General features: G+C 61.2%; 3 protein-coding genes across 4 annotated transcripts in view; 2 read left to right on the top strand and 1 right to left on the bottom strand.

Annotated features, from left to right (window-relative positions):
- Nucleotides 1–1,106: 1,106 nt before the first annotated feature.
- On the top strand, nucleotides 1,107–8,928 carry POLD2 (DNA polymerase delta 2, accessory subunit). Of its 2 annotated transcripts, none has more exons than XM_007446991.1 (11): nucleotides 1,107–1,145; nucleotides 2,446–2,719; nucleotides 5,517–5,638; nucleotides 5,828–5,951; nucleotides 6,232–6,346; nucleotides 6,504–6,702; nucleotides 6,993–7,073; nucleotides 7,223–7,380; nucleotides 7,584–7,711; nucleotides 8,209–8,310; nucleotides 8,663–8,928. In XM_007446991.1, exons 2-11 carry the CDS (start codon nucleotides 2,500–2,502, stop codon nucleotides 8,821–8,823), a joined length of 1,410 nt encoding a protein of 469 aa, XP_007447053.1. In that variant the 5' UTR covers nucleotides 1,107–1,145; nucleotides 2,446–2,499; the 3' UTR covers nucleotides 8,824–8,928. The 2 variants fall into 2 exon arrangements, with proteins under 2 accessions (XP_007447053.1, XP_007447052.1); XM_007446990.1 differs by having other exon boundaries at nucleotides 1,126–1,172.
- Nucleotides 8,929–9,185: 257 nt separating this feature from the next.
- Nucleotides 9,186–18,634, bottom strand: AEBP1 (AE binding protein 1). Its single transcript, XM_007446989.1, has 21 exons — nucleotides 18,367–18,634; nucleotides 16,364–16,705; nucleotides 15,757–15,819; nucleotides 15,558–15,629; nucleotides 15,302–15,433; nucleotides 15,159–15,224; nucleotides 14,390–14,467; nucleotides 14,183–14,266; nucleotides 14,018–14,065; nucleotides 13,270–13,379; nucleotides 13,053–13,192; nucleotides 12,633–12,717; nucleotides 12,389–12,533; nucleotides 12,201–12,286; nucleotides 11,926–12,049; nucleotides 11,462–11,658; nucleotides 11,193–11,372; nucleotides 10,627–10,978; nucleotides 10,407–10,546; nucleotides 10,155–10,254; nucleotides 9,186–9,935 (listed from the first exon to the last, which is right to left on the bottom strand). Exons 1-21 carry the CDS (start codon nucleotides 18,617–18,619, stop codon nucleotides 9,328–9,330), a joined length of 3,405 nt encoding a protein of 1,134 aa, XP_007447051.1. The 5' UTR covers nucleotides 18,620–18,634; the 3' UTR covers nucleotides 9,186–9,327.
- A 571-nt stretch (nucleotides 18,635–19,205) lies between these two features.
- The window catches only part of POLM (DNA polymerase mu), a 28,080-nt gene continuing 21,791 nt past the window's right edge, over nucleotides 19,206–25,494 (top strand). Inside the window, 1 exon segment of the mRNA XM_007447029.1 lies at nucleotides 19,206–19,226. Coding sequence (XP_007447091.1) covers nucleotides 19,206–19,226 — 21 coding nt within the window.

Below are 25,494 nucleotides of genomic sequence, written 5' to 3'. Positions count from 1 at the left end.
ATGCAGAGGGCCGGCACACATACAATGTCAGGGCTGAGTCACGCTGCCTCAGAGTGAATCCTAGTTGTTACTAGCCGTGTGACCTCTCAGTGCCTGTTTCCTCATCTTCAAAGGGTTTTTGGAGGATTAGCTGAATTTGTATGTGTCAAGAACTTAGAACAGTGTCAGGTCCATAGCAAGGGCTTTTATGTGTTATCCATAACTATTATCTACTTTGTTGCGGAGACAAGACTGGGACTTGGGAAACAGATGCAGAGTGAACCAGCAGAACAGCATGAGCTAAAGAGACTGAATCCCGGCACTGGTGGGAGTGGAGAGGAAGCGTCATGGGGAAGGGCCACTGGGGCTCGCTTAGGAATTCCAAGCGATGTGGATTGGTGGAGATGTGGAAAAGAGCCCGCACGAAGTGCGGGACGGCACGAGAAATCCTTGGTGGGTAGGAGGAGTGTGGATGACGAGAGGCAGTGAGGACAACAGAGACCAGGGAGTGTTGGGTGGAGGCTGGCAGGGCTGTTGGCCCCGTGCGGAGGGCCTCAGACAGCCAGTCCGCTTCCCTGACCCTAACTCTAAGCCCTCCCCCACTGTCCTGGATCCCAGTGCCCGGCCCTGTCCTCGGACTTGCGGCAGAGTAATCGCTCCCCTTAGGCGGTGCAACCATCGTCCTCAGCCCTCCCACCGTCCACCGCAGAGGCGGGCACCCAGCGGGGTCCTGGGGTGGTGCAAGGGGCGCCAACTCTCAGGAAGGCGCAGCGACCTCACGGTCAGGCCTCCGGGAAGGGCCGGGTCGGGGCGTCACGGCGCACACGCGTGCACACTGGTCCCTAAGCTGCAGCCCCGCCCCGCGTTTCCCTTGGAATCGGGGGTGCGTGATCCCGCGCACGCGCAGAGCTCAGGGTAGGGGCGCGCGTCCATGGACGGGGCGGGGCGCGGCTGTGGGCGAGCCCTGGGGGGTGATTAGCATGGTGGAGCGCGCTGTCATTGGCAGGATGCAGCATGGGCGGGGCGAGACTCTCGGAATGGCGGGAGGCGGTGCGCGGCGGCGGGCGGTCCCCGCGATGATGAGCATGGTGGAGCACGCGGTGAATGGCGGGATGCCTCTGTGGGCGGGGAAAGGCGCGCGGATTGGCGGGAGACGGCGCGCGGCTGTGGGCGGGGCTGAGGCGTGCGGCGAGGTGAGTGGGGTCTCGCTTCCCCGGGCCGCGTGGATGCTTGCGGGCGTGCTGGCACTTTGGGTGTCCTCTCGAGGGGTCGGGTTAACAGGCATCTCGCGAGGGAGGTCTGAGCAGGCTCTCTGCTGTACTCCACAAGACGGCCCCAGGGTGTGGGCCGGGGCCGTGGCCTTGGGGATTCAGGCCGCGAGGCTCCTTCGAGACTGCGGCCAGAGCGCTGCCCCCGCTCTGCACTTTGGGGCAGAAAGTTGATTCAGATACCGTCCCAGCCCAGAGCTGTTCTATAGAGACAGAATTCAAGCCACCCAATAGCTGTGCTAAAAAGGCGGGAGGAAGAAATCGGTTTTAGTGCCACGTCTTTTTTAACCCGTTCCATGCAAACTATTATCATCCCTGTGCGCATGTAAAGAAATGACAGCTGCTCCACGCACTGATTTTGGAACCTGCTGTGGATCTGATGCCTACAGTACCTCTCAGTGGGGCTCCGGGCTGCTTCTGGAAAGTGGGCTCAGATGCTGATACCTCGGCTCTCCTGGAGCTTTTATTCTAGTCAGAGGAGGCAGACAATAAACTTAAAATGTATTGTCTGTTGGAAGGTAAATGCCATGGAAAACAATAAACATTGGAGGAGCAGAAGTGCCAGGGGAGGGTTGCAAGTGGAGAAGGTGAGGTTTGAGCAGACCTGAGGGACCTGAGGGAGAAGAGCAGGCCTCCTGGTGGGGGGACAGGAGGGCAGGACCAGTGGGGCAGATCTCATAGGCCACTGTAGGGACTTGGGGTTTTATTCCGTGAAATGGGGAACCTTTGGAGGGTTTCGAGCAGAGAAGTGACTGATTTATGTTTTGTTTTATTTGTATTTTTAATCATAGGCTAATTATTTTATGGTAGGCTTGTGTAATAATAAGGCTGGCCTCATGCCTTGACATGGGGCAGGTGCCAGGGAGCTGGATGGAGGCAGATGAGGAATTCCATTTGGGGCATGGGATTTGAGACCTTGATCATTGTCTAGGTTGAGGTGTGGAGCAGGCAGTGGACACTTGAGATGGGTTTGGAGAGTGCCAGGTGGGAGAAGCATTTCCTAGCTTTCCTCATCTCCCTTTTTGCAGGTTACAGGGGACACTGGTATCCAACCTAGTCGAGTTCCAGGTGCTGTTCTGGCCGAAGTCTGGTGTGCACTACAAGTCTCCCCCACCCTCAGTGCCCTGTGGGTGCGGTGGAGCCACACTAGGGACGCGGCTGCCGCGGAGGTTGCAGGACTGCGTTTGTGTCCTTTCAGGGACCACCTCCTCCCTGTCCTGGCCACAGCGGTCTGGACACATCAAGCACGGACATGTTTTCTGAGCAGGCTGCCCAGAGGGCCCACACTCTGCTGTCCCCACCATCAGCCAGCAACGCTACCTTTGCCCGGGTGCCCGTGGTGACTTACACCAACTCTTCGCAGCCCTTCCGGCTGGGGGAGCGCAACTTTAGCCGGCAGTATGCCCACATTTATTCCACCCGCCTCATCCAGATGAGGCCCTTCCTAGTGAGCCGGGCCCAGCAGCGCTGGGGTAAGTAATGAGTTTGGGGAAGTGCTTCTGGGTTTGTTGGGCACGGATCTCCAGACCCTTGGGGTCGTCTGTCTTTCCTAATCAAGTGGCCTGGGCAGTGCAGGCCTTTTTCTTTTTTTTCCCCATTTCTTCCTTGGTGATCTTTCCTGCTTTAAGTTATTCTTGATGAAGTAGGACCCCCACCACCTTCAACTTTGGGGTGATACCCCATCACCCCATTGTTACTATTTATAAGAGTGGCTTTCTGGGACTTCCCTGGTGGTCCAGTGGTTCAGACTCCTCGCTTCCAATGCAGGGGGCATGGGTTCGATCCCTGGTTGGGGAATTGCCATCCCACATGCCTCATGGTGCAGCCAAAAAAAAAAAAAAAAAAAATTACAAAAAAAAAAGGTAGCTTTCCACGTAGTTTTCAATTCATGTGTTATGTCTTTAAACTGAAATTTTGTGGGTGAGACCGTGTCTTATTCATTTTTATTGCCCCCCCGCCGCCCAGCACCAGGCTTGCTGGGTTTCAGCCCAGGTTGCACATTGAAACCACTGGGAAAGCTTTGGCAAGCACTGGCTCCCAGGCCTGTCCCATCCCACCAGGTCAGCTGGATTGACTCCGGTTTTATTATATGCAGCCAGGAGAACACTTGACCCGATCTAGCTACATCCTCATATTAGAGATGTTTTCTGTTTTCTTTACTGCAGGCAAAAGTGTTATTCACCTTTTCTCTGCCACATAACAAGGGTCTCCTTCCTCTGGTTCCCAATGCCTTTCTCTCACTTTCCTTGAAGTCCTTGAGGACGCCCTCCTCGAGCCTAAGGTCAATGTCATCTTTTAGATTCTTTACAGCAGCATCTGCTGTGGTACCAGGTTTCTCTTCTTTTTTTTTTTTTATTAATTTTTATTGGAGTACAGTTGCTTTACAATGTTGTGTTAGTTTCTACTGTACAGCAAAGTGAATCAGTTACACGTATATACATATCCCCGCCAGGTTTCTCTTCTAACAAAGCTGCCCAGTGACAGAAAGTAGCCATTTTATTCTGTTCACAGAGTGGGGCCCACAATGAATGGGGCCTTGGCTGGGTGACTGACAGTAGGCAGCATCGTTCACTCACCACGTGGCTTCTCTGCGTGGCCAGGCTTCCTCCCCAGAGCTCAGTCCATCTCATAATTCACCTCTCTCCACTCACAAGCTTCCTGAACACCTTTCTTACCTTTGGCTCTCCCTGCGCCTGGCACGCTCTGTCCCTGGCACGCTCTGTCCCCAGGCTTCCTTCACAACCTCACCTGAAACATCCTGTGCTTCGAGAGGCCGCGTGGGCCAGCAGGGCCTTCTCGGCATCTACTGCCTTCACTCCTGTCCGTTCGCAGCACTCGTCCCAGCGGCAGATCCCGCCTTTCCTGCTCTTGCCTCTCCCTCTGCGCCGGAAGCTCAGTGAGGGCAAGGATGGGCCTTCGGGTTCACTCTCGGTGCTGGCACCTGGCCTGGCGCCCACACTCCACCCTGATGGACAGATGTCCCGCCCTCAGCGCAGGGCTGTGTGGTTCTACCTGGTGCTCAGACATGCACACTGGATCTCAGCTGGGTAGCCTTGGGCATGTTCCTTAGTCTCTCTGTGCCTCAGTTTTCTCAGCCAGGTGGTGGGGTAATAATATCTCCAATGGTGTGTTGTCGGGGGTGGAAGAATTCCAAGCGCAGGGCTTGGCAGGGCCACCTGGGGCTGAGTGAGGGCTCGGTGGACATTGTGGCTTTAGCCTCTGTTGTCTCTCTTGGTGTCTGGCATTTCTATCCAGTGCCGGCGCCCTCCTTATCTTATTTTGAAGTACTCCCCCTCGCTCCCCAGGGCGTGGATCTGTGGGATGTTCTTGGTTATTCCGGGGCAGGAGGGATACGTGCTGGAGTCACCGGGTTAAGGAACGGGCTGGTCCCGAGTCCACATTATCCCATCACCTCCTGTTAGCGTTTTCGCCAGGCTTGGGGTCTGTACTAACAAACCCTCAGGCCTTCTGGGACGCGGTTCCTCCCTCCTGCCCACCCGAGTGACCCCTGCATACCACCCCTCTCCCACGCCTGTCTTCCTGCCCGTCCCTAACGCTTCCTGTGTGCTGTTCTCTGGGATCCAAGGCCCTCTGGTGACTCCACAGGGAGCAGAATGGGGCGGGTGGGGATATGAAGTTTGGATTTGGGGTATCTCTGTTTTCAGATGACGAGGCATTTGTGGGGCGGATGAAAGAATCCAAACTCTCGAAAGAAACTGTAATATTGTTAGGGCAGGGCTGTGTTGAGACTTGGCATGCCTCTTTCTAAGGATCAGCCTTATAATTTAGGTATAAGTGAAGAAATTCTGCATTAGCTTCCCGTGACCATTGTAATAAACAACAGAGCCACAAACTGAGTGCCTTCAAACAACAGAAGTCTATTCTCTCCCAGCTCTGGAGGCCAGGGCTCCGAAATGCAGGTGTCGGCAGTGCCGTGTTCCCTCCAGTCCTTCCTTGCCTCTTCCAGCTTCTGGTGGCTGCCCTGGCACTGCTGGGCCCACGGCTGCATCCCTCCCGTCTCTGCCCCATCTTCACGTCGCCTTCTCTGCATGTCTGCCTCTCTTGTGAGGACACTTGGCATCCAGAGCCCAGGCACATTCAGAGTCCCTCTGTTCCCCTGGGGCCAAGTGATCCTTTAGGTCTAAGGGGTCCTTGCATTTGACGTTCTCTCCCTCCTCTTGGAGGCCAGGGGCCCAGGGCCGCGGTGCTCCGTGGCTGTGAGGGGGTGGAGGGGGGCTCGTCTCTGAGCTCAGACCCCTCGTGCCGCAGGCAATGGAGTCCTAGTTAAGAAGCTGTGTGAGCTGCAGCCTGGGGAGAAGTGCTGTGTGGTAGGGACCCTCTTCAAGGCCATGCTGCTCCAGCCGTCCATCCTGCGGGAGGTCAGCGAAGAGGTGAGGCCCACACGGGCTGCCCCCAGATTACTTCCCCAGGGGCACTGATGGGGCCACCTGCCTTGCATCCTGGGAATCAGGGCTGGGCCTCTGCCCATGGGGGAGGGGGCTGCAGGGCCATCTCACTGACGTGGCACCGGAGCCAGAGTGGGCTCTGGCCCCATGACCACTCCCATCTTTGAATTCCAGCACAACCTGCTCCCCCAGCCTCCTCGGAGCAAATACATCCACGCAGACGATGAACTGATCTTGGAAGATGAATTGCAGCGTATCAAACTGACAGGCGCCATCGACGTGGCAAAGCTGGTCACAGGTGGGGAGGGGGGAGGGGGTGGCCCGCACCTCTGGGTGCTGGCGAACACCTGCATTATTCTTGCAGCCATGGGTTTGGGTTCAGGTGGTGGGTGAAACCCAGGTAGGGGTCAGTTCTTCCCACCTCCACCCGAAGGCACTTGACTCCAGGAAGCAGATACCCAGTCCTCAGTCCTCAGTGAGAATTCACCAGCAGAGGAGAGCTACTGGTTTTGTCATCTGGGTGCCTGGAAGTGGGTGGTAGCCCCTCGGGCCCCCCTCCTGACCCTGCTGCTCCCCAGGGACGGTCCTGGCTGTGCTGGGCTCTGCAGGAGACGATGGGAAGTTCCTGGTGGAGGACCACTGCTTTGCAGGGCTTGCTCCCCAGAAGCCCACACGCCCCCTCGACACGACCAGGTGAGGAGCAGGGGCCCGGGTCCGGTCAGTGGTCCAGTCAGTGGTCCGGGGGAGTCACATTCGCTGGCCCCTGCTCCTCTGTGATGGTGACAGAGCCCCACCAGGAGCTCCACGTGACCCTCCCAGCACCCACGAAGACCCCGACTTCTTCCGGCAGGTTTGTGCTGCTGGTGTCTGGCCTGGGCCTGGGTGGAGGCGGGGGCGAGAGCCTGCTGGGCACCCAGCTGCTGGTGGACGTGGTGACGGGGCAGCTTGGGGATGAAGGGGAGCAGTGCAGCGCCGCCCACGTCTCCCGGGTCATCCTCGCCGGGAACCTCCTGAGCCACAACACCCAGAGCAGAGATTCCATCAATAAGGTATGGCACCCACCTGCCTGCGTTCAAGCCCCTTCTTCCCCACGGAGCGTCGGGCACGGGGTCTCGCAGGTCTGGTGACCCAGGAATCTCCTGTGCCTGGGGGCCCGGCCTTGTCCTCAGGCCCTGCTTTCTGAGGGCGGTGGTGGGGGCCGGAGGCCCGGAACTCTTACTGTCCACCTGCGGGTGGGGCTTTGCTCTGCGCTCAGCCCTCCTGGCGGGGCCTCTGGGTATGGCTTTGGTGGAAGCCTCCCTTGGGGCCTGACAGCCTATGTATGGGCTTCTACCCCCAGGCCAAGTACTTGACCAAGAAAACCCAAGCAGCCAGCGTGGAGGCTGTCAAGGTGCTGGACGAGATCCTCCTGCAGCTGAGTGTGAGCGAGCTGGGGGCAGGCCAGTGCGGGATCGGGATCTCTGGCACTGCAGTTAGGCACTGGAAGGTGGGCTGGGGAAGGCGGACTCCAGTGGGGTGCGTACAGAGGGAGCTGGGCCCCGCGAGCTCCCCTGCCCCTGTGCCCTCCAGGCTTCCGTGCCCGTGGACGTGATGCCAGGCGAATTTGACCCAACAAACTACACGCTCCCCCAGCAGCCCCTGCACCCCTGCATGTTCCCACTGGCCACTGCCTACTCCACGCTCCAGCTGGTCACCAACCCCTACCAGGCCACCATCGACGGAATCAGGTAGCCCCATCCCAGGCTGACCCCTGGCCTTCTGCCTCGGTGGCACCAGGAGGGGAGGGTTGGGCCCAGGGCTGTGGAGGGCCCACCTGGAGTCGGGCTCGGGACTCTCTGTGAGGGTGCCAGGTGAGCTCTGGGCCGGCAGCTGTGGGAGGAGTGCAGACGGTGGCCCCCCAGGGTGGGGTCAGCCGAGCCCTGCCTTGCAGATTCCTGGGGACGTCGGGACAGAACGTGAGTGACATCTTCCGGTACAGCAGCATGGAGGACCACTTGGAGATCCTGGAGTGGACCCTGCAAGTCCGTCACGTCAGCCCTACAGCCCCTGACACCCTAGGTACTGGGACTCAGACACGTGGTGTGGAGCCAAGGGGTGGGGAAGGCCAAAGGGGCGCCTATCATGCTCGGAGGGTTCCCAGCCTGGATTTGCACCCACCAGCCTAGCCGTGACCTGTCTAAGGAAAAGCCCCAAAGCTTGACGTTTGTTTTGGGAGCTACTCTGGAATCTTACATCTGTTCGTGGCCAAGGCCCTGCTTAGGGCTGAAGGCCATGGGAGCATAGTGGGAGCTAGGGCCAGTCAGAGCACTGCACCCTGGCCCGGTGCCCACCCAGAAGAGCGAAGGCGGCAGCGGCAGAGCATACTGCCCTGCCTCTGGGGCCACGTGGCAGTGTGTGGAGATGTTTTTGTTGTGACAGCTGCAGGGCTGCTACAGGGTCACGTGTGTGAGATGGCACCCCACGTCCTACACGGGACAGCCCTACCCGAGATGTGTAGGTGTCTCCATGCTGCAGCTGAGAAGCCCCACTCTCAGCTGTGGGTCCTCCTTTTCCAGGTTGTTACCCTTTCTATAACACCGACCCGTTCATCTTTCTGGAGTGCCCTCACGTCTACTTTTGTGGCAACACCCTCAGCTTTGGCTCCAAAATCATCCGAGGTAAGTTTTGTCTTCTGGCGTCCCAGGCCTGGGCTGACGTGAGTGACATGCTCTCAGCTGGGGCCAAGGCTCACAGAGAAAGCCTGTGTTGGAGTGTCCAGGCGCCCATGGGTGGACAGCCCAGGCTCTGCAGGGACTGAAACTGTCCCTACCAGAGCTCATTCTGGTCAGTGTGGCTTTAGCTTTGGACCTTTATGGTGTCCTTGGCCCTTTTCGTTTCTGGTCTCAAGGAGCTTCTGTGGTCCACGCTCCCATGGTGCTGATGGGGGGCTCCTGTTCACTTCTGGTGACTTCCCTTTGAGATGGGCCTCACCCAGAACCTAAGGTGCGCCCCCACGCGGCTTCTTTGCAGGCCCCGAGGACCAGACAGTGTTGCTGGTGGCTGTTCCGGACTTTAGCACCACACAGACCGCCTGCCTTGTGAACCTGCGCAGCCTGGCATGCCAGCCCATCAGCTTCTCAGGCTTCGGGGCAGAGGAAGAAGACCTGGGAGGCCTGGATCTGGGCCCCTGACTCACAAAGGCGGCCTTGTCCGGAGAGGCCCCGGCTATTCCTTCCCTGTGGCGTCAGCACCATGGCAGCTTTGCCTTTGTAAATAAAGCCTGAGTGTTTACTGGTGTTGAGCTGGGCAGACCCGGTGGCGGGCCAGGGCACTCCTGTGGAGGGAGCCTCCCTCCTCCTCCCCTCTCCCAGCTGGTCAGGATGGCCAGCGGTCAGTGACACATCTGCCGTGAGCTTGGTTTATTGGTGTGGCTGGAGCAGATGGTGGAGAAGTCTGCCCCCCCCCACCCCCAGCACCGCCACCCCCGGGCTCGCTCAAGCTGCCCCACCCCGGCCGTGTAGCAGAGCGGCCGGTGGAGCAGACGCCTGACACAGACCCTGGCTCCTAGGTCTCCATCACTTCATGCCCCCTCCTGGCAGGGTCCACACCGGGGGTCTTTCCGTTTGCTGATGGCCGCTGAGCAGGCCAGGGCAATGTGACTACTGGTGCAAGCTCGCGCGTTGGCAGACCTGTTCTCAGAAGTCCCCGAAGTTCACTGTGTAGGTCTCAACTGTGGTGAAGGGGATCTCCTGGCCCGTGACCATCTCTCTCTCCTCCTCCTCACCCTCCTCGGGCGCCAGCTCTGTCCCAAACTCCGTCACCACCTCCGTGTAGGTCTCGGTCTCTGACTCCTCCCAGCCAGCTGTGGTCTCGGGTGGAAAGTGCCAGGGCCCCAGGGTAGAACTCGGGGCGGGGGAGGGGGGGAGAGAGGGGGGGGGGAGCAGTGTCGCGGGGGGGGGGGGCGACGTGGGGACGGTGGCCGGGCTGGCGGTGGCGTTCAGGCGCCGGAGCCGCATCTGTTCGCGCATGCGCAGCCGGTACTGCAGGCGGCGGCGTTGCATGCGCCGCTGCTGGGGGGTCATGGGGCGCGACGGGTCTATGTGCGGGATGGGCCGGTTCCCATTCATGGCCATGATCTCCCGGATGCGCTTCCAGTTGGAGCGAGCCAAGATGAAGTTGCACTGGGTGGCCCCGATGTCGTAATCCACGTTGCACGTCTTGGAGCTCGGGGTGTAGCCCTCCGCGTGGGCCGTCACGCGGTACTCCCCCGGGTTTAGGATGCGCCAGTAATCGCCGCCACTTGCTGCAGAGGGAGGACGGGTTCGGCTGCCTAGGAGTACCCCCTCCCAGGCCCCAGTCCTCCTGTCCGAGATCCCCTTAGCCCTCTCTCTGGGAGGGGGGGTGGGGCTCCAGAGGAGCAGGGACGTGCTGGGCAGGCCAGGCTTGCCTTGCCAACGGCACGTACAGATTTGGTGCCCCCCACCTCGGGAAGCGGAGCGGCGCAGAGGTATGCACCGTGTACCTGTCTTCACTCCGTGGTTAATGCCGCTCACGGAGATGGTGGCGTTGGCGATAGGGATGCCCTGCTCATCCGTCACAACCCCCTTGATGCCGCGGTGAACCTGCAGGGGAGGCAGGCGGGTGTCCACATGGAGAGCCCACTGGGTCTGCTGCTGCCCTGTCCCATGCACGAGGTCCCCTTGCCCTTCACCACCCTCTCCCCAAATGCTGCCCCACTCCTCCACCTGCACCCCCACCCCGGCAGCCCCCACACCTGCTCCATGAAGGTGAGCAGGGCTTCCTTGTTGTTCTCCCACTCCCGGGGAAGCTCATTCTCGTGAGGGAACTTGTCGCAGCCCAGGTAGATGGAGAGCTCCAGGCAGTTGGTGTGCAGGTAACTGAAGTCGTTGATAGCTGGGCAGGGCAGACACAGAGCCGCAGTCACCCCTGCCCACACCAGATGCCCCACCGCAGACCCTCCCAGGCTGACTCACTCCCAGAGCGGGGTTTCCACTTGGCCCCGTTGACGATTCCCATGCCGCCAGTGTAGTCCTGCGCTTGGCACCCTCCCCGGTAGGGCTCGGTCATGGTGAGGTGGGTAGAGGCGAAGGAGATGGACAGCCAGCGGAAGATGGCGTGGTCTGGGGTCTCTTGGGCCTCAGATGCTTCTTCCTCGTCCTCTCCCCGGGCGGCTGCCATGGCTGCGGCCAGCAGCTGCTCCTGGCTGGGCGTGCGGGCCATGTCATAGGGGTAGGACACGAGCCGCTCACCGCCATTCAGGTTCGCTCCCAGCACGAAGGGGTTCTTCTCCATCCAGGCAATGATGGCCCGGACCTCCGTGGACACCTACGGTGGCCAGTATGTGAGGTGTGGGCCACAGCCTCCATCACCCTCCGTGTAGACCCCATACTGGTACTCATTACCCCTCAGTCCCTCCAAGGCCCTGCAGTCTCAGCGCCCAGGCTGGGTAACCCACAGTCCACCCCCCCAAGTCCGGAGCTCCAGGACCCCAGGGTCCGGGCTGCACCCGCAGGCCCTGCTGGCCAGGCTGCAGCCTCACCGTGGCGTCTGGAGACAGGTAGTGTTCAGGGATGGGCAGGTTATTGTTGGGGACCCGGTAGGGGACCCATTTCCTCTCCTCAGCTCCCCAGAGCACAGAGTTGAGATCCGGGAAGTCCTCATAGATGTCAAAGCCCTCCTCGGTCCACAGGCCCAGCGCCCAGTTCCCAAACTCTGAGCCCTGGGGGAGCAGGTGGGGGTCAGCATCAGCAGCCCACCCCCAGCCCTGCCCCACCCTGGCCCCGCCCTGACCCCCTTCCCTCCACCCACCATCTGCGCTGCCACCTCGTAGCCATCAGGGTTCAGCGAGGGCACCAGATGGATGCGCGTGTCATGCACCAGGCTGCGCACGCGCGGGTTTCCATCTCGGTACTCGCGGCACAGGTACTGCATTAGTAGCAGCAGCAGCTCTCGGCCTAGCACCTCGTTGCCATGGATACCAGCTGTGTAGCGGAACTCAGGCTCCCCTGTAAGGGCAGGAGCCTCAGCAACCAAGCAGCCTCCCGAGGCCTGAGGCCCAGGGGATCTGAGGAAGGACCCAAACTGGCCTCATCCCCAGAGGGGTGAGGGTGGCTGAGGACTGTAGGGCCCAGCAAGGGGCTCCAAAGATAGGTGGGAGGTGGTGAGCTGGAAACATCAACGGCGCAGACCCAGCTACAGTGCCAGGGCCTTGCCTCTATAATCTGTTGGGCGTGGGGAGGGCCAGGCCTCCAGGGGGCTGTCAGGGCCCTCACCCAACTCGTGATCCCCGGGGTTGTCCGAGATCTCCATGGCATAGATCTTGAGCCCACGCGAGCTCTTCCCTAGGCTGTATGTGCGGGTGATAGTGGGGCACTGCTCGTTCACCACCTTCATCAACTGGGTGCCAGAGAAGACACAGAGTTACGCAGCCCACCTACTCCCGCCACCCCCAGTGACCACACCTCTCCCACGGCCTGGGTCTGCTCTATGGGGAGGCTCCCCTGTTAGCCCTGAGCCCAGTCCATGGCCTCAGGACAAGCACCCCAACCTGGCGCATGTCCTTATAGCTGTGGTGCCGGAAGTCCAGGTCGTCGGTGGTCAACACCTCGTTCTGTGCATAGTAGCTGTGGACAGCTGCAGAGGGTGGGCAGGCAGGGCCTTGAGCTGGCCACCTGCCAGCCCACCGCGGGTTGCCCCAGCTTCCCATCCATGCCCCTGCCAGCCCCCTGCACTCACGGGACATGGGGCACCCCAGCACCTCCAGGCGCATGCATAGGCTGCCGTTCCAGGTGAGTGGGTAGATGCGGATGAAACGGGCCACCACCGGCTCCGGGAGCTCGCTGAGCACAGGTGTGTCCTTGTCCACGTTCCCATGGAAGGTCTGGGAAGAGGCAGGCCTCAGAGCAGCCCCCAACCCCAGCCGAGAGCCCATCTGCGGTTCAGACAAGGGGCGTACAGAGCCGAGGGCTCAGGTGCCCACCATTTCCTCGTAGCCGTTGGTGTACATCACCCAGGTCTGGCTGTCATTGCTGAAGCCCACGAAGAAGGAGGTCACGAAGTCGTCACTGGGGAGCAGATGGTGGTCAGGGTAAGACTGCTCTCCCCGCCCCAGGTCCATGCCCTCCGGCGGCCTGAGCCCCCTCTTCTGGGCCCAAGAACCTAAGAGCTAGCAGGTGTGTGGTGTTGGCCCGGATGTCGGCAGAGGCTGCCATGCCCGCTGTGTGGCCGTGGGCGATTGGTTTGCTTATCTGGACCCAGGGAACCGACCAGCCATAACCGAGGAGTGGCGGTGGGGGCGGGGGAGGGCCCTGGAAGGCCCACTGGAAGGCTCTGAACGGGCTCAGAGCTGTGCCTGGAGCCACCTGCCCCCACCAAGTGCCTGTGAGCCTGGTGGACTTACTGGATGCTGGAGTCGCGGCCCTGGGTGATGACGCCCGTGAACTTGGTGGTCCTTCTGGTGTCCACCTCGATCCACTGGGTCTGAGAGTCGTCCTCGGCACACCACGCCCCATCGTAGTAGTCGTCCTCAGTGTCGCCGGCCTGTTGGGGACAACAGGGGGGCTGAGCAGGCAGGGAACCCCTACCCAGCTGGGAGATGGGCCCGTCCCGACACCCACCTGCATGTTGAGCCGGCCACGCTGTGCCCCCAGGCCGTGGCGCAGCATGGAGGAGGACCGGATCTGGTTGTCCTCGATGCGGTGCGACTCCATCCCGATGGGGGGGCACTCTGGGGACACGGCACCCCAGCCTGGTGGCCCCCTGGCTCCGTCCCTCCCTCCACCGAACCCAGAACGGAGGAGCCCAGCACCCACTTCCCCTCACATCAGGGGGCGCCAGTCAGGGCAGCTGTGCTCCAGCCTGTGCTTCCCCACCCTGAGCCTCAGCTTCCCCCTCTGGAGAATGGGCTGATGATGCCAGGCTCCAGGGGACCATGGGGCTCACATGAAATCACAGGGACAGCCACCCCAGGGCCTGGCCGGTCCCAGGCAATGTCTGCATCGGGGCCATCTGCACACCTGCCTTGTGCCCCGAGCTCTGTCCCCTGGGGTCAGGCCCAGGACAGAGACACTCCAGAGCCTCTCCCTTTCGTGTCGCAGGACTTTAAGAGCAGAAAGGGGCTCTGGAGGCCTGGAGTGCCAGCAGGAAATCCGGGTTTGGGACCAATGTGTGGCCTTAGGTGGGTCACGTGCCCCATCACCGTCACCCTGCGGCCGTGGCATGGCCCCAGAGCCCTCACACCCGCCCTACAGCCTCCATACACGCCCACGGCAGCCCCAGTGCTCGTAGCCATGCTGCAGCCCTCACAGCACCCCCCAGCCCCCCGCACCTATCCCGCTCCCCCGAGCCCCGCAGCGCCTCACTCACTGAGTTGCTCGGCTGGAGCCCACTCCTCCAGCTCACCCTTCCGGGGCCCTGGGGGCAACACAGGGAGGAGGTGGTGCTGAGGGTCCCAGAGCAGCCAGGGGTCTGGCGGACCTCTCATGGGGACCCAGGTTGTGTGGGCCCAGCCCCCAGCCCCCAGAGACACACCTTTGTGGTCCCTGCCCTTCTCCACAGTCCACTTGTCTTGCGTCTCCTCCTCCTTGGGCCTGCTGCCCTCCTTTTTGGGTTTCTCTGAAGGGTGGAAGTGGGGAAGGGCCTGTCGGCTTAGCCCCGGGCTAAGGGGGGCTTCAGGGGGCAGGTGGGGGTGGGGGTCAGGCCTGCACTGGGGGCTGGGGGCAGCCTGGTTCCACTCACTCAGCCCCTCCTTCTCTTCATCTGTTTCCAGCCCAGGGTCAGGCTTCTGGGGCCTGGGAGGCCGGAAGTAATAGTCCACTGTGGGGAGGGAGAGCCCTGATGAGATGGCCCACCCCGAGCCGGGACTCCTGGGTTCACAGGAGCCCAGTGGGCCGGACCGGGCACGCGGTGCGCAAGGTGAGGACGTGAGATCAGGGTGGGCCTTAAAGAGTTCAGGCGGGCTGAGACGAGGAGGTAGGGTCCTCCTGGAGGGGGAGGCTGCTTGGGCACAGGTGGGGTGAGCGAGACCCCGGGCGAGTCACCAGCCTGGCCCCCCAGCAGGGCGTGGCCCGGAGAAAGGTGCGGAAAGGCTGGGCAGGGAGTGGGGCACGGACATCGGACATGCCCCGAAGGACGACTGGCACCTGTGGCAGGAAGAGGGGTCTGGAGGGCTGAGCTGGGGCCAAGGGGTTGATGGGGACCGAGGCCAGGAGGAGGGGAACGGGGTCCAAAGGGGCCGGGAGCAGGAGGGAGCGGAAGGCAGCATGGGAGTGGCGAGTGGCGAGGGGCGAGATGGCCAGGACCGGAGCTCAGAGGGCCCCAGAGTGAAGCCCGCTGGGGCTCAGGGCGATGTGGGGAAGAGCGAAGTTGGGAGCCAGGAAGACCCAGCCTGAGCGAGGAGGTCAGGGGAGGGCGGCCAGGCCGGAGAGGGTGGCCAGGTAACTGCCACCGAGCTGGAGGCACAGGCAGCCGATCTTGGGATGCAGAGGGCAGGGCCCTAGGCACTCACTGTCGTCGTAGTTGGGGATCACGTAGCCGTCCCCGTAGTTGGGCGGCAGCGGCTTCAGAGGCGGCTCTGTGGAGGTGGGAGGCAGGGGTGAGCCGGAGCCCCCGCGTCTGGCACCCCGCCCCCCAAGTCTGCCCGCATCCTACCTATCCTCTCCTCCGGGGCCTCGAACCCCCGCCCAGGCGGCTCAGCCTTCTCCGGGCGCTGGGGCCAGAGCCTTTCCGGCCTTCTCCTGCTGGGGGGTGGCCTGGGCTGCTTCTGGCGCCGGATGTACTCAACTGGGGGAGAGGGGGGCGCTCGGAGCCGGGCCAGGGAGGGTGGGGCCTCCGGGGGCCGGGGGTGGGATCCAGGCGGGGAGGCGGGGCCTCCGGGGGCCGGGGGTGGGGGCAGGGTCCTACTCACAGTCTTCGTAGTCCTCCTGCTCTATCTGGTCGTTGTAATCCAGTGTGGGCTGCTCTGTCTCCTCCTCCGGCTCTGAGGGAGAGCGCTTGTGGCCTCATCATCGAAGGCACTCCCCGACGCCGCCACCCCGGCCCACCCCAGAGACCCAGCAAGCCAGGGCGGTTGGTGCCCTGAGGCCAGGTGGCCGGCGCCCACTCACCAGGCTGGCGCACCACGTCGGTCTCTCCTGCTGGGCCCTGCCAGGGATCTGGGAGGGGCCCGTCTGCAACACAAACCCCAGGAGCAGGTGGGCGGGAGGCCTGCCCTGACCACTGGCTGCACCGCGAGCCTCCACGAGACCCGAGCCCTGCCGACACCCCCTGAACAGCTCACTCCCGGGAGGCCCGGGCTGCTCTAGCCCTAAGCACCCGGGGGGGGGGGAGAGAGAGAGCTGGACGGCTTTCTGGGGAGCCCAGGCCCTGCTGTCTGGGAGGACCTGTCGCAAAGCTGCCCCAGCAGGCGGGCACCCTGCAGGCTCAGAGCCCAGTGACACTGTGGGCAGGTGGCTCTGTATGGGGCCCAGGGGACGGATCCCAGGACGGTGGAGAGCAAGCCGCCCCCCACCCCCCACCACGAGGCTGCCAAGCACTCCCTCCCCAGGGGAGGAGCGGCACTGAGGGAGGGACAACAGTGAGGCCGCAGCGCCCACCCGGACTGGGGGCTCTGAGGGTCTGCGAGAGGCAGGGCCTCAGGGACCCGCCCTCAGCCCCCTCTCCCTGCAGCCCAGCAGGTCAGAGCCCCACAGTCTCAGAAGAGCCAGCACACACCTCCCTCCTGGGGCAGCTCTTCAAGGCCAGGGCTGGCAACTGGGGGCAGTGGCCACTTCGGGCTTTCGGAGGGGGTTGGGATGGGGGCCTTCTCCCCAGCCAGAGGCCTCTTGGTGGCCTTGGGTGGCTTCTCCTTGGGCTTCTTGGTGGCCTTGGGTGGCTTCTCCTTGGGCTTCTTGGTGGCCTTGGGTGGCTTCTCCTTGGGCTTCTTGGTGGCCTTGGGTGGCTTCTCCTTGGGCTTCTTGGGCGGCCTGGAGGACGCCTCCGGGGGCTGCTTGGTCACCTTGGGGCCTTTGTCCTTCTTTCCTTTCTTCCCTTTGTCTTTGGCTTTTCCTGGAGGTGCTGTTCAAGATGCAGACTCAGGTAAAATCAATGAAGAACCGCCTCTATGCCCCATGTACCCCCCCACCCCCTGCAGGGTGCCTACAACCTGGGCAGAGGGGCTGCTGTTAGCCCTGCATTTCCCAGATGGGGGAAACTGAGAGGTTAGGCCACTTGCAGTCATGGCAGAGCTGGGACGGGCTTTCTGTCACCACCACACCTTGACCTGGATAGCTCAGCTTCCCAGGGGGTAGGCCCTCGTCCTCCCATTTGCCAAAACCTCCAGAGGAGCACCTCACAATCCACTCTTTCACCATACGGCCCCTTGGCCAGTCAGGGCCCACTATTCTGTGCTGGGCACAGAAGGGGCAGAGAGGTGACTAAGCCATCCAGGCCTGGGGAGAGTGCCCAGTCTAAAGGGGTAGGCAGTCTCATCCTTGCCAACTGCCACACAAAGTAAAGGGCATGGGCCCGGGGCCCCTCTGAAGCTAGAAAAGCTTCAAAGAAAAGTGATACTCATGGGCTATCCCCTATCCAGGGGTAAGGAGTCTGGGGTGGGTTGGAAGCCATAACCATAGGGGGTCCTGAGGCCCCACAGAGAGGACAGAGGGGTAGGTGGGCACTGCAGCTGCTCACCCATCTCAGAGTCTGGGGGAGGGAGGAAGCAGGGGCAGGGCCTAGGGCTGCCTATAGGAATCCTCCAGGCCCCTGAGCAAATGCTGTTGAAAATGTAATGGAGAAGTGGGGGCCACATGACCGAAATACTGGAAAATCTACAAAACGCAGACAGTCAGGAGAAACAGAGCTGCCACAGCAGCGTGCAAGAGGCCGGGACAGCAATCTCTACTGGAATGGTGGAATGGCGGGGGAGGCCGAGGTCGGTCCCAGGGAGGAGCCAGGAAAGATCTAGAGCGGGATGAAGGGGAGGGGCTGCTGACCTCAGGAATGATGGATGGTGCCCTGGAGTCTCCTGGGAGGGAGATCAGCAAGACCCTTGCCCACCCTCTGGAAGGTCACAATAAACAGCTAAGATTTATTGACAACTGATTATATAAGAGGCACTAGGCTAAATGCTTTGGTGATGCATCACCTCGTTTAATTTTCACAATAACCCAGGACTACTGCCCAGTGCCTCTGGGAGCCTTGTGGAGATGAGGGTCTTCTGCAACACCCTCCCCCGGCTCTGTGCTCCTGGAGTAGGAGGCCAGGCAGCAGGGTGCTGGGGATCCTTCCCAGGGAAGGCTGGAGGCTGGGACTCTGGCAGTGGTGTGGGCACGGCCAGTGTGTGCCACAATCAGACTGAGTGGCCCCATTAGGACGGCAGGGCCGTTCCCGTTCAAACTGACCTGGGCAGGGGGCAGCAAAGTCCCCAGTTAGTTCATGTCTAGACCCTCTGGGGGTTTGGGGCCGTGCATGATGGATTAGGAGGACCCAGTTCCACTGGGCAGTGGACCTGCTGGATGCGTCTCCAAACCCAAAGGGCTCCAAGCCAGCACTGACCTCTGCCTGGCACAGTGTCCCGCCAGATATCTGGGCTCTCTTGTGCCTTACAGAGCCATTCCTCACGCTGGGCAGACTGGACCTCGGCCAGACACCACCGAGGCCCGCCATTCAAGCCTGAGGTGCAGGTCTCCCCGAGGCCCCCCATCACACCGAGGGCCACCCCTACCCGGTGCTCTTACCCTCTTCGGCCACCCCCGGACGCGCCCCCGGCTTGCCCCCTGTCTGGGCTTTGCGGACGGGAAGGGTGGGTTCAGGGGGTGGTGGGGCCTCCACGTCGTCCTCCCGGGGCTCGGACTCCAGCTCCGACAGGAAGCCCTCGAGGAACTCCTCGATCTCGTCGTCGGTCAGCACAGTCTGCGGGCGCCCCCCGGGGCACAGTGCCAGCAGCGCCAGGAGGCAGCCGAGCAGGGGCGCCCCGCGTAGGACCGCCATGGTCGCGGCCCGCACGGGGGGCGGGGGGGGCCCTCCGGGGAGGGGCGGGCGGGGGCTCCGGGGAGGGGCGCTGGGGGGGGGGGCTTCGGGGTGGGCAGGGGACTCGGGGGTGGGGCGCTGAGGGCTCCGGGACGGGCAGTGGCTCAGGGGTCGGTGTGGGCTCAGGGATGGTCTGGGGGTTCCGAGGCGGTGGCGGCGGCTGGGAGCTGAGGTCCCGCGTGGCGCGCTCCCGCGCGGACCGCCTTCTCCAAAGCGCCAGAGGCGGCCGGGGCGGGGGTGCTGGGGCTTCCGGAGCCGGCTCCCCCCACCCCCGGGGAAGGAGGAGGAAGGGGAGGAGGAGCCGGGCGTGGACGGAGGGGCTGCGGGGGGAGCCGAGCAGTCCCGGCGCCGCGCGCGCTTGGCACTTCCCGGAGTGGGAACTGCGGGCTGTGTCCCGGGCCGGGGCCCGTGCCTTGGAAGAAAGGCCGCAGGGAGAGAGCGTCGGAGGGCACGCGAGGTCCAGAGGGTGCGGGTAGGAGCGCTCCGACGCCCCTGCCCCGCGCCGTCTGCGACACCGCCCCCAAGCCGGATGGGAACTGGAGGCGAGATGCCCCAGAACCGGCTGGAGGTGAGCGGGACCTCTGATGGCAGAGCCAAGCCACGAACTCAGGCCTCGAGGACCCTCCCCATCTCGGGACCCGCAGCAGTGTCCCCACCTATCCTTTCCTCCCTCTGGAGCCTTGGCCTGGCAGCTCTGCCAGCTGTCACCAGCCTTCATTCAGACATCCAGCTAACGTCCCAGGTCCATGAGAGCCGGGCCCTGTGCTGGTCCCCCTGGGAGGGACCACGCTTTGGGAATTCACTCTCTAGTGAGGGGGACAGGCGCAAAACCGCCCTCAAGGCAGGCTAACTGCTCTGCTGGGGGTAGGAGCCCCCATGTAAGATTGCCCCTCCCCTCCCAAGGGACTGACATACTAGGTCAAGTTTGGAGGGGGGGTCAGAGATGGAGCAGGGAGGGACGGACGAGATGCCTTTCAAGTTGTATTAAACTGTGTGTGTCATTCATAGGAATGGGCTGTCAGGGGTGTGGAGGGACTCAGCACTCACACAGCAATTTCCATGCAAGCTCAGGGGGTTCTTGCCCTCCCCTGCACTCCCAGCAGCAGATCCCAGATGAAGAGCCCGGCACGGAGGTGGGAGGCAGCAGCTGGCTTATGTGGCCCCCTTCTAGCAGATGGTACAGCCTCAGGTGAAGCCAGGTCAGATCAAGGGAACATTTTAGGGGCGGTGCGTGTGAGCCCAGCTCCGCGTGGAAGATGTAGGGGCCACAAAGGCATAGGAAATCAGACACTGCCCCTGAGGACATGGGCCAGCTGGCAAGAGAGGATGGGTACCTTCAACCCAACGAACCTGGGTGCTGGGACCTACCACGGGAACAGTTCACTCACCACGCAAATAGGAGCCACAGATGTTTGCGGTCGGTTCCCCTCCCCTACGGTTTCTTTTACTATTTCCCCGCAAAGAACATTTCTTCACCTCTAGGGTTACACTGCTTTCCGAACAGCTGAGATCCCAACCAGGACAAACAGACGTTCCTCTCCTTCCTCTTACCAGAACCCAGTTTTTTAAAACTGTGTTTACCGTAGCTCCAGCTACCATATGGACCAGATGCAGCAGGGGCATGTAGATTGGGTGGTCAGAGAATCCCAGGATCGATTAGTAATGTCTGCCATGGGTGTTGGCTTAGGGAGTTATGCCATGTGTACCTGGTGTTTCCATAGGTCTCTCCCCAGGGGCAGATGTTGACTGGCCCCAAATGGGCATGACACCTAAGGCCAGAGCTCCCAGAACGTTCCTCCTTGATGGGATGAGGAAGCAAGAAAAAGCACATCTGGAGCCCATGGGCCAAGTTTAGCAGCAGTCAGCCCTGAGCCAACATTGTCTGAGGGTTTGGCCCAGTTGGGAAAACCCAGGAGAGCCTGAGATGATGAACAGGCAGCAGCCAGTGAGTGTCGTGTGAGCTGCTGGCTCAGCCTGGGACTGGGGGCAGGACCCAGGGGGCTCTCCCTTCTCTCACCACTTTCTTTCAAGGCCCTGCCTTCGCTGCTCACTGGTTTGTACTTAGAAAGGCAGTGGGACTATGTCAAGAGCTGGTCCCTACAGTTAAATCTCAGCTCCGCCCTCCTGGCCATCTGATCACAGCAAGTAACCTCACTGCTCTCCGCGGCCTCACTGCCGCAGACCAAACAGGGACTTTGCACATGCTGTGCCGAGCGCAATTTCAGCACTCGCGACCCAGCAGCTTCCAGTTCTTGTCAGTTCCCTTAGGAGACCAAGACCCACCTGGGCTCTCGGAGGACGCCCACCCCCACCCCCCCCAGTTGGGCCTCCTTGTCCCTGTGCTGTCCTCGCCCTGCCGTGTGTACCCAGGCTGGTCCTGGCAGCAGTAGGATGAAGAAAGCTCTTACCCATAAATGTCCTCTGCGAGCCTCTGAATCATCGCTCTCGAAACTTTTGTCTTGGAATTTGTTCTGTTGCCCCCAGTTGAGTGTGTCAAATAGGGAGGCCCAAGGCTGGTGGGGGTGGGTGGTGGCGGCTATAGAACGTCACTTCCCTGGGAACAGCTCCCGAGTTCAGCTGGCTCACACATGGATCAGATTGGGGCTCAACATCCTCTGCCAGGGAAAATAGAAGCCCTCAGAAAATTAGAAAGAAATAGAAAGAGCCTCCTCCTCAGTCACAGTGAGTCACCAACAGAAACATGAACCAAGGCCTGTGGGGAGCTGGGCTCTGGGGTGGGGTGGGCAGGGCATTGGGGGCCCCCTGCCCCCTCCCACCCGAGAGTCTGGGCATGTGGAGGGGGGCAGTGCCTCCTCTCTTTGCTGGGCCAGTATCTTCCCTCGGTGGGCAGGGCTGGGACTCCGCTTAGCTTTAAGACCCGCACTCAGGAAATCCCACAGACCTAGGCCCATCAGGACCTGTCATCTAAACCAAACTCCCCAAGGGCAACAGCCCAGGCCGGGAAGAGTCAGGCCAAGAGGTGGGAAGCTTGCGGACTCCCGTGGCTGCCTTTCATCCTTCTGGGATCCAGGCCCCCTGCCGGCGGGTGGGGTGTCTGTACCCATGTCCAAGGGCTCTCCTGAGCTAGTCTGGGAGTATGCTGGACGTCTTGGGTCCCCTCACCTCCAGCTTCCTAAGAGAAGGCTGGGCCTTTCCCTCCTACGGAGTGAGGCCTACCCTAGGGGCTGCAGCAGGACTGGGCTTACAGGCAGAGACAAGGCGACATCTCACCCTGGTGGGCCTACCCTTGCTGCTTCCAGAGTTGGGGAGCAGAGTTCTTGGGGGAGCCTGACATGGGCTGGGTGTGTGTGTGTGTGGAGTTTTCCTGCAGCCTTGTGAGGGTCAGGCTGGTGGAGCCCACAGATGCAAGGGTGGGGAGAGGAGGGGGCGTGGCCTGCACTCTCACTTCTGACCAGGCTGGGGTCAGTCCTGTTTAGCTCACGGGCCAAGAGCTAACCTCTGAGGGCCATTGAGAAAGAACCATATGCCAGGAGGGCTGCCTGCCAGGGTGGGAGGTCCCCAGGAGAGACACCTGGCTGGGGGCAGAGGTGCCCGTGCTTGGGGTCAGCAGCAGGGGCATTGCATAGGTCTGTAGAGACCCATCTGGGAGGAATGGTGCAGTGCAGAGGCCCTGCGGGCTGCAGCGAAGGGCGGGGTGTGGGGGGGCAATGGCGGTGGGGGAATGTGGACATGTAGGCAAAGCTGTCACATAGGGGCTTTGCCCCTGTCAGTAATGCCCTCAGCGGGGCGGGGGTGGGCTGAGAGCCAGAAGCTCCCACGTTGGGAAGGGGGTGAGCAGGTGGAATGGAAATGGAACCCACCCTCTTCCCGCTATGGTGGGGTCAGTCCCCCAGGGATGAGAAATCGAAGCTTTGCTGTAGGTCAGGCTTGCCTTGTTAATGCTTTCAGATGCGACAGCTTCCTGCATGAAAAGAAGAACCCAGGATGGACCTGGAACAGCAGGGAGAGGGGCTTTCCTGCTTCCTTCTGCCCATCCTAGAAGCCACACTTAAAACTATGACCTTGAATAACTCGGTTTTCTCAGGCTGTAAGTTGCGGGGGGCGGGGAATGGCTCCATGGCCACTAGCAGACCCCAGCCCCTGTTAGGAAGGGTCTCCCATTCAGACAGGCCTGGTCAAGCAAGGTTAGCCTCTTGTCTTTGCAGATCAGACAGTTTGGATCTCGAGGCAGCTCTGGCTGGAGCCTTGGGAGGCATGAGGGTCAGTCTCATCCCTGCGTGGGCCCCAGGTGACCTTGATCCGTTGCCCTCTCCCACCAGACCTCAGGGTGGGAACCCTGAGGTCACTACAAACCTAGTGACCACACCTCCGCACGAGATGGAGAGATGATGGAGTGGCCCCATCCGAGCACTCACTCTCCGCGTCCAGGGAATGAGGGGGTCCCCGGAGGAGGGTGCCCCGAACCCTGGGTGGCCTCCCCCTAAATACAGGCCCTAATGGGAAGAGCCATGCTCTGGGACTCTCAGGGAACTCATCCATTCTGAATGTTTCAGCAGAGTCTCTGCACCCAGGGCCACCACACCTCAGCTTCCTGAGTGTCTGAAAAGATGCCCCCAGGCCGTCCTTCTAGGACTGCCATCCTTGTCGGCAGGAGACTGCCTCATCCCATGTCACTGTAACCTGAGAGTCCACGATCTCATCACCCTCCACTTCCTAGCCCCCAGCCCGCCCCTTTCCTGCCACAGCACCAGCCCCCTCACTCTGGATCCCCAGCGATCTAAGCACGTGCCTGTGGGTGTGTGTCCCTGACTGCAGCTCATTTGTTCACTGGGCAGGTCTCCACAGAGCTTTCAACAAGGTCCATCCCTGAGCGTGGCCCAGAGACCCAGCAATCATGGAGGTATCCTTCCTCTGAAGATGTTCAGGCCAGAGGGAAGAGAATGTGAGTGGTTGGACCTCCGGAACAGAGGGCACAGGGGAGGGCATCGAACCCAGGGAAGTGGAGTCCTGCCCTGTGGGAGGGGGATCCCGGCGGGGGAGACCCTGTCCCCCGGGCTCAGACTCCTCAAGTCAGTTGCCTGCATCTCAGGTCCCAGCACGAGGACAGTGGGCTGGGCAGTGATGGCGCTTTTAATGCTTGTAGAGTATATGCACCATCTTGCCCCATTTTCAAGTAAGGAAACTTGGGCCCAGGGAGAAGTGATGTGTCCAGGTCACAGCATGTCAGTGATGGCGTGTCTATGAGGCCAGACCGAATGCTCTTTTCCATCCGGTTTACACAGCATCCGGCACCGGCCCACTGGGCCGCGGGGCTACCAGCCCTCCTGCTGAGGCCCGGGTATCACCAGGAGCCACCCTGGTGCCTCAGCCTGGGCAGAGGTGGGAAACTCACCCGCCAAAAGGACCAGTGTGTCCCACTTCTAACTGGGGCAGCCGCAGAACACTGGGGCTGGGAGCAGTAGCGGCAGAGCTCCTCCAAGGCTCCTGCGGCCTCCGAGAGGGCAGCTCAGACCCGGCCCAGCTGGCCCAAATGAGTGTGTGCGGTGAGGTGGGGGTCGGAGTTGTAACTGGAAGGCTCTGGAAGCCGGGCCTCTGGACAGCAGGCCCTGGGATCAGGCACCAGCCCTCCCACTCTCCTGGAGTCCTGAGTTGGCCTCGAGGGACCAAGCGAGAAGGACCCAGGCCCATCCAGTCCCTCTGCCCCTCCCTCTTGGGGGAGGGCCCTGGAAACGCCCTCTTGTCTACAGTTTGGACAACACGGGGTGGGGATAAGTCTGCCCGGGCTCACCAGGAGGGTGGTTCCCAGAGCCATGGGACCTGGGGTCTCCCAGACAGTGTCTAGCTGTCCGCACAACTGGCAGAATGATTTTCTTGGTTTCCAACAACTTGAAAACCACATGTGATTTTCCATAGTCTGGTGCCCCCGCCCAGCTCCCCAGGCCCGGACTGCTGAGTGAGCAGAGTTCACCCGAATTCCTTCCACTCACCGCAGGACCCAGCCCCCAGGAGACTGGGGGGCCACTGAAGCCGCAGGGGGGCTGATGGGCTGAGGGGCAGGAGGCAGGCTTCCAGTGCCTGAGTAATTCTGCAGCCTGCAGACTGGGATGAGGACAAGGGCTGCATGTGGCAGTGTCATGTGACAATCAGCCAGGGTTGTCCGGTTCCAAACAGGCTCTAGTGGAAAAAAGTATGCTCATCATTCCTCCCACCTTCATCTAAATTGACTCCGGTGGATTGAAGATGTAGATGTTGAAAGAGAAGCCATCAAAGTAGTAAAAGAAAACAGAAATCTGTACTTATAATCTTCGTGGGGGAAGTCTTTCTAAGCAGAAACCGTAGAAGGATGGAGAATTTTGGTTGCGTAAAAGCGCTAGCTTTCTGTTCAGAATATCCTGAAAATGAAATTAACAGGCAAACAGAACACTGGAAATAGGTCCACAAGCCCTAGGTCAGAAAGCGAACATTTTTGGAGCTGCCCGTGGCCTCAGAGCCTCTCTCCAAGCCTCAGTTTCTCTCCTCCTTAAAATGGGATAATACTGACACTATCGCTCCTTGTGAAAGGGCACAAGGATTCACTGAGATAAATCTAGAAAGCTGTGCCTGAAAAATAGTAATTCTTTGATAAAGGGAAAACATTCTTTACTTTTTAAAGCTAATTTGACCTTGTTTCCATTTTTAAAAGTGAGCCCCGAGGGCTTCCCTGGTGGCGCAGTGGTTGAGAGTCCGCCTGCCAATGCTAGGCGACACGGTCCGTGCCCTGATCTGGGAAGATCCCACATGCCGTGGAGCGGCTGCGCCCGTAAGCCATGGCCGCTGAGCCTGTGCGTCCTGAGCCTGTGCTCCACAACGGGAGAGGCCACAACAGTGAGAGGCCC

Source organism: Lipotes vexillifer, unplaced genomic scaffold (assembly GCF_000442215.2).
Source record: "Lipotes vexillifer unplaced genomic scaffold, Lipotes_vexillifer_v1.1 scaffold1359, whole genome shotgun sequence".
NCBI classification, from domain to species: domain Eukaryota; kingdom Metazoa; phylum Chordata; class Mammalia; order Artiodactyla; family Lipotidae; genus Lipotes; species Lipotes vexillifer.
Note: the sequence above shows the minus strand (reverse complement) of the source record. Positions and strands in the feature narration are given on the sequence as shown.